General features: G+C 41.9%; 1 protein-coding gene across 5 annotated transcripts in view; it reads right to left on the bottom strand.

Moving 5' to 3' along the window:
- The window catches only part of sh3pxd2b (SH3 and PX domains 2B), a 30093-nt gene extending 25904 nt beyond the window's left edge, over nucleotides 1-4189 (bottom strand). The window contains exons 1-2 of one of the 5 annotated variants that reach the window (XM_058627377.1): nucleotides 3627-4189; nucleotides 907-987 (exon numbers count right to left, since the gene is read on the bottom strand). In XM_058627377.1, coding sequence (XP_058483360.1) covers nucleotides 907-987; nucleotides 3627-3698 — 153 coding nt within the window. In that variant the 5' untranslated portion in view covers nucleotides 3699-4189. The remainder of the gene's footprint in view (nucleotides 1-906; nucleotides 988-3626) is intronic. The other 4 variants (XM_058627376.1, XM_058627378.1, XM_058627379.1 and 1 more) reach the window with 4 other exon arrangements.
- Nucleotides 4190-7832: the final 3643 nt, after the last annotated feature.

Raw genomic sequence — 7832 nt, forward strand, 5'->3', positions numbered from 1 at the left:
ATGAGCAACAAGACACGGCAAAAGGCCGCCGATCCATTACCCCTCGAATAAGGAAGGGAAACCATAAGATACTAATGAGATTCCCTCGTTGTGCAACAGACACCGCCAGCATGACGTTTAAGGATGATTCAGACATTGCTGTGGTCGCCGGTGCGGTCGTTGCATTCATCACTGTCTTCCACTAACTGCATCAGGACATTTTCCGACTCCTTTCTCACAGTATAATTACCAGTGTCATACTGTATGTGTGTGTGTGTGTGTGTGTGTGGAGAGTCCCTGGAAATGGTTGATAGAAGAGTTATAAGCCGTCAGATGCCTTTGCCGTCCAAAACATGCAACTGTGCAAACACCTTCAGTTTATGAAAACAGTTTTTTTCATGACACAGTTTCACACATGCACAGTCACACTTATGGGCGTGTTTTCCACCGGCACGGCACGGCACGGCACGGCACTGCACGGTTAAGTTGCCTTTCCACTAGCGAAAGTACCTGGTACTTTTTTTAGTACCTGCTCTGGCGAGGTTCCAAGCTGAGGTGAGACTATGCGTGACGTCGCCAGACTGCTGGCCACTGATTGGTCAGAGTGCCGTCACAGGAAGAGACGTCCGACACGAGAATCAAGCCGAACAGTAGATCAGTTAAAAAGACTCAACAGTCCTAAAAAACGTGGGTTAATCTTCAACAATTACCAGGGAAATGTCTAAAATCTCAATATTTAACAGAGGAGTCTGCTTTCCAAGTCACTAGTCACCCGTTTGTGTGTTTTTGTCACGTGTAAAACAAAGTCACGGCAGTTTCGTGCAGCCACGCAGTGATGACTCCTGAACCTAAACCGTGCCGTGCCGAGGCGAGGCGAGGCGAGGTGAGGTGAGGTGGGACCATAGGTGGGAAAGGGTCTTTAGTTACCTGGAGGTCAAAGAACTTGCTGTAGCGTCTGTAAATGATTTCTGTGCTGCCATCGCTCCAGGACACTTTGATGATGTAAACCTATAAAAGCGAGAAAAAAAAATCATTAGAAACGAACATATAATATTTACTGTTAACTGCTTGATTATCCATCCCCCCTCCCCCCCTTCCCTCCCCCTGGGGTGAAACACTCCTGACTCATGGTGCCAGTAATTGTCAGTGATGTGACTCCCCTGAGGACATCATGAGGTAAAGGAAACAGCATGACTGTCACACAAACGCAACACTGTCATCCATTTACTTCCCTTCCCTTCCGTTCCCCTTTGACATCACTTCCTGCAGAGGAGGAAGTCCCTATGCTATATATGCATACAATGGCAGAATTTGACAATGCTGCCTTTTTAAAAACGGCAGCTGTCATGTTAGACACTTCCACAGAGAAATGAGCAACACTTGCTTGAAAAGAAGGTTTAATGCGACACCTTCCTCAGCACAGTGTCACAGTGATAATTACTGTACACGTTGAATTATCTTCTTGAAATGCCACCAAACACTGAAACATGACAAAGCTTTTAACTGAATGCACCAAACTGAATGACTGCAACAGGCACTGTTCTTTTTCCCTTTTTCCTTTTCTTTTTCTTTTTTAACAAAAAAAGAAGAACAAGAGAGGAAAAGCAGTGAGGTGACTGGAAACTCCTGGGTGGTTCGCTTTGTCTGACTGAACGCCGTTGGCTCCACTCCCAGAGCTTCTCTCTCTGGCCTTGCTCTTTCTCTCTCTTTCTCTCTCTTTCTCTTATTCACAGCACAAAAGTCAGATACAGCAACTCTGAGTGATGCATAGGGTGCAACAGGAAATCTCATCGTTGTCATCATCAAACAAACAAAGTTACATCCAGAAATGTTGTAGATTTACTCCAAATCAGTCCATACTGTACCCTGTATGTAAACTTAAATGAATGAATGGAGGGATTATTGTCAGGATTGGGTGCAGGCAACTAGTATTCACTGAGTTTTAAATAACAACAAAGCATTAAATGCAAAAGGTGAGTGAGTTTTTCACCATAAAGCTGAAGCCCATGTAAGGACGGGTTCAGTTGAGCTCAAATTGCCTCTTGTACTCTTCACCACACCTCAGATTAGGTTTTTTTGGAAGGTTTGAGGTGTCCAGCCTGCGTGCAGAGACATTTCACCCACATAACAACACGGGGGGGATGCAATAGAGACCAAAAGGGACAGATGGAGAGGACACGGGACCCGAGAACTCGGTGTCCTTGACCGCTAACACTCACAGCAGTGTGAGGGGCGTCCGGTCCAACAAGCCCAAGGCTTCACTTCCTCACATCTTATGGAAAACAACATATGATAGCACATAACGCTGGCTGGCACACACCCAGACACACACTGTGATACACAGAACCAACATGAACACCTGCTGACGACTTGGCAAGACCTCTATTGGCCCTCGCAGTCGTATGATGTCATCGGTGTTACTTTAATCTGTGTGTGTGTGTGTGTGTGTGACAAATTAACCCACAGGACCTGTGCTGTACATCCCCTAAAACCCACTCACTCACTCACTCAGTTTCAGGCAAGAATGATGAAAGCAGCATTGTTTAAATATAAACTGCAGAGACGTAAGAAAAAAAAAAGAGAGAGAAAAAAGTCTTTGGCTTTTTAACATTCTTGTCTCCCACTCTCGGGCTCTGCAGTACCAGTGGGAGACGAGTGCTGAATGAGGAAAAAAATGACCACACACACACACACACACACACACACACATTCCTCTCGTCTACCAGCTTCTTCTCCTCCTGCTCTGTTGTGCACTCACATATAGATCCAAACATTAGCGATAACTGACGACTATACTATACTGCAAAAAAGTACAAATCCTTCATGACATCTGGTTCTATTTAAGGCCCCGTTTTTTCCCCCGCCTTGTACAAACATTGCCTTGTTTTACCTGCAGTGACCTTAAGAACTCTCGACTTCCTCGTTATCAGTGCCTGCACGTTTTGTTTTGTTTTTGTTTTTTAATTAGAAAGTCTGAGGCATGACAAAGCTGGCTGGGGTTGCTTTAATTTTAAACCTCCCCCCCCCCTCTCTCTTGAGGATTATGGTTTGTGGACCAGACCTGGTTTTTGTCTGGGATGGATGTTTGCTGGGAACCACGGTGGCAGGGAGACATATTATGTGCAGACCTCAGTGGGGGATTAAGTTGGACTGTAGTCTGTGGTTATTATATCGTGAATATGAATGTGATACTGGGATGTAGAGTCAGAGGTCACATGAGCCACTCAAGTTACTCTGTAATGGTGACCAAAGAGGTTAAATAGTCTATGATACATTCAGATACTTTGTAAAGCAAATGTTGTTTTATAACATTTTAGGAAGAAACAGTGAAGGCTGTGACAAAAAGGGAGTCAACCCTCGCCCACTTCACTGTTAACGTTTAAGAAATCAGTTCCTCTAATGATTTACACGTTTAAAAACACAAAAAAGAAGAAGAAGAAGGAAAAGAAAAGAGAGAAAATCCCATGATGTGAAAATATCTCTCTACGTTTCCACTGGCGTGTAATTTGATCCTCTCTTTGTTTTTAACTTCAGCACAGAAGAGAAGAAGAGCTGCAGAATAAGCCTCGGTCTGCTCCTCAGTTCAGAGTCAGATTGCGGTTGTTATAAAAGAAAGAAAGAAAGAAAGAAAAGAGAAAGATTCTTACATAGTGTTTGTTGGGAGTCCTTCGCTTCTGGACATCCTGCACTGTTACTTCTAGCACTGTGCGCCGTGGCATGACGTCCTCTCCTTCAGGTCCCCGCGGTTAGAAGAGAGAAACTTGATTTCCCGGTGGGTGTTTTTCCTTCTTCTTCTTCTTCTTCTTCCTTCTCTCTTGTTTTTTCAGGAGCGATCAAACCTGGCAGAGAAAGTTTGCTCGGCTGCGCGTCTTTGTATCATCCGCGCCGCTCAGACACACAACGAGACCCTCGAATGCAACAAATGCTTTTCTTCTCTTTTATTCAAACCCCCGTCAAATGTCCAGCCCAGCATGCAGGAGGCCAGAAGTTCACAGTTTCCCCTTCTTCTTCTTCTTCTTCTTCTTCGTCGTCTGTGCCTGAGCCTTGTCCCGCTGACGGCTCCACACCGACCACACTCCCAGCCTATCCCAGCTCGCCCACTCCCATTACATTACAGCAGACTGGGACGACCATTACGGTCCGTGGACCAGCCCCTGCAGCGTCACAGCGAACCACAGACTGCGCGAGCATCTGATCACTTAAAGCTGTATCATCACTGTGTGGCAACACGTTTCATTTACGATGGTTTTGAAACAAACAAACAACCACAGTCACAGCTTTGGAGACATTGACGCCTCTTCACCTGTGGTTCAAGGATCTTTTTATGTATTTGATTATGTGATTTTCTGTTGTTTACTTTAGTTTCTAAGCATATACTATCACTCTGTTACACTTGTTTTTCCTCAAATGTTCTTAAAGGTGTGTTATAACGACACTGTAACAACATCCTTGAATAAATACATAAATAAATGAATTAGGTTTTGTAAGATTGGCCTAGATGAGGATTTATGTTTGTGTATGCATTTACTTTTTAACATTACCTTTTTAAAACATTTGTTATTTTAGCTGTCAACAAACTTATTTGAATGTTCGGTCAGGGTAACAAAGTATAATGTGTAATTCTGACAAAACCAAAATACGGAAACAGCGCCCCCTTTTCCTTTTTTTTGTATTGAACCAAACACAAGTCACATTAATCCTGATTTTTAAACATTATTTAATAAAATGAAATTGGGTAAAAAGTCATACTATAGTATGTCGTCCAAAATCAGTCCAAAACGTCATAGTATAGTATGTTGTCCAAAATCAGTCCAAAAAGTTCTGCAACCCCGTGGTTGCAGAACCCGACCCGCCAGACTGGATCAACCCTGCATTTGAAAAATCGATCCCATGCGGTTCTGGAATCAAACCCACCGGACTGCAACAACCCCGCAGTTGTGGAACCTGCCAGGCTGGAAGAACCATGTGGTTCTGGAACCAAACTCCCCAGATGGTTTTTCGGGTCCGGCGGGTTTTGCAACCGCGGGGTTGATCCAGTCTTGCTGGTTCGGTTTTGCAAATGTGGGGTTGATCCAGTCTGGCGGTTGGGTTCTGCAACTGCGGGGTTGATCCGGTCCGGTCCGGTCCACCCTGTGGTTCCGAGCCTGCCACCATTTGCGTCGCACTCACAACCCCGCCCTGTGGTAGTGGTACAGAACTTGCCCTCTTATGGTTTGACACAACCCCGCGGTTGTGAAAGTGAACAGTGGACTGAACAACCTTATTTGTGGTTTTGAACACAGCCACTGCCAAATAGGTCAAATAACCCTGCTGAAGCTTCTTCTCCAATAACAATTCAATAATACGAAGAATCCGCTGAAATAACTTGGATATTTGAAATGATAAATAACTAAATCACAATTATAGCTACACCGTTCTATAAAGTTAGCTGGCGCGCAAAGACTTCTGGGAAATCCTCCACTGTGAAGGACACGCGAGTCGTCGACTCCTTTTTTTTATAGAATTTATATTTTCAAACAACACTTTTTACGAAGCAAATAAAATATAGATGTAATCATTTAATAATATTATATCTTATTGTGTGAACAAACACTTTTCGCCGTGTTTTTGTTTTGCGGGCGGGCCTTAGGAAGCTGCCTGCCGATTGGCTACTGAGTTTTGGAGCGAGAGCTCCATAGACCGGAAGTCGTCATGGGCCTGGAAGTAGCTGTCCGTCTGGAACTCGTTCCCCAAGTTTTCCCCGTCTGACAAAATAATTGTAAGTATCTAACGTTTATAATCTGACAAACGTTAGGTATTTACAATTATGTTGTCGCTTGTAATCTGACATACGATAGGTATTTATAAGTATTGTGTTAGTTATAATCTGACAAACGTTAGATACTTACAATTAGTGTCGGATGTTGACGGGGAACGAGTTCCAGACGGACAGCGACTCCAAGCCCGTGACGACTTATGGTCCATGTATTTTCAAGCAATAAAATACAATATTTTTGAATGATTAAATCGATAATTTTTCTTAAAGCGTTGTTTGAAAATATTGACACAAATCTAATTCCATATTTTTGAAGGATGCATTCGTGTTCCCTCCACACCTAAGGATATCCCAGAAGGCTTTATTTTTTTTTCTTCAAAACGTTATTAACACAAGAACAGTGGAGCAAAAATCAAGATTTAAAGTTTTTTATCCAAGTAATTTCAGCAATTAACTGTAAAGTCATGGCTTTTTTTTTCTTATTGCCCTAAATTCTGATGATAATGACCTCATTCAACAATTTTTTCAGAAATACGCATTATACTTTGGTACTCTGACCGCCTAGATGAGGATTTATGTTTGTGTATGCATTTATTCTTTAACATTACCTTTTTAAAACATTTGTTATTTTAGCTGTCAACAAACTTATTTGAATGTTGGGATTATTATTCAAAGTTTATTCAAAGTCATCTATCCATTAAAACGTATGTATAAGAGCAGAGGAGCTGACTCATGTCTGTATAGTAAGGGTTAAATCTGTCTGTCCTAAATGTTTTACAGTGGTTTCAGAAAAAAAACCTGTTAATATCACAAGTTTTTTTTGATGTAGTTCAACATTTAGATGTAATTATTATACTAAAAGAAGTTAAACTTCAACTTATTCCATATCTAATGTTTGCAGACTGTATGGATTAAGACTAATGACCATGTTCGTTGCGAAATGGCTCCATCTTTTGGAGTGTTGAGCTCATTACACTGATACTGTATATGTGGCACTTTCCCCTGTATCTACAGTACAGTGTGTACTGCTTTCTGTAGGATTGCAGATTGGATGGCTATACATGAGAATTGATGACTGTTGTGATGTTCATTTACTGTAAAAGCAGAAACTCTTTATTGGAACATTCAAATATGGAAGAAAAAAAATGCAAAAGTTTCAAATGTGTCCATGAAGAATGGAAATTTGTCATTTTATTTTAGATTTTAAGTTGAAAACAATGCAAAAATGTACAAAAAGGTGACCAAAATAAAAATAAAAGTCTCTGTAGTAGAAATAATAACAACAATAATAATAAAAAAAACAACTTTGAAATACTGTGTGTGAGAGGTGACCATGGAAAGCAACAAAAACATCATGGTGTAGCACGTGGGAGTCAATCTGAGAGGTCATGTGAAATGTGCAGGGTCAGCTGCCGTCACACATCTGCAGCTGCAGGTGTGAGGCGATGCCGTGGAAAGGTTCCTGCAGAGGCAGCAGACAACCCAAGGCTTGTCCCTGAGCTACTGGGACGGTTGTTCACACAGTGAACTGCGTTAGACACAAACAACAACAACAAAAATGTTAGTTCTGCCTGTGTAGACGTGCTGAGTCGTTCTTTAGAAAAATAATACCTCTGTCGTTGAGCAACACAGAGTAAAGAAGGACTGTGATTGAAATTGGAGTGGTACAAGACATATTTAGACTTGTTGTCAACTTAAAGGTTTCCCAGCTATGCACTTAAAAAACTAGATACAGTCAAGTTGGATGCACTTTAGATTTTTTGAGGATAAAAAAAACCAAATTAAACATCTTTACTTCTCTTTTCCGTGTGCACAATATGTACAAAGGTATTACTCCCCTATGCGGATGAAAGTGCTCTTACGCTCCACAACAAATGTGCAATATGGAGATAACAGACTCTTAATAGCTCATAATATAATGTAGATGGAAGATGCTGAATGAGAAAGTTTTTCACCTTTCTGCAGACAAACACAATCAACTTGCCAACTTCGACACAAACAACCCAAAAGTAGCATCATTAGACGCTGTAACGCTCCTTAATGATCAGTGTCCCGGCATTAATGTGGGTATCATGGTGAGCTAATACGTCTCTGTGAT

The sequence above is a fragment of the Solea solea genome, chromosome 4 (genome assembly GCF_958295425.1).
Source record: "Solea solea chromosome 4, fSolSol10.1, whole genome shotgun sequence".
NCBI classification, from domain to species: domain Eukaryota; kingdom Metazoa; phylum Chordata; class Actinopteri; order Pleuronectiformes; family Soleidae; genus Solea; species Solea solea.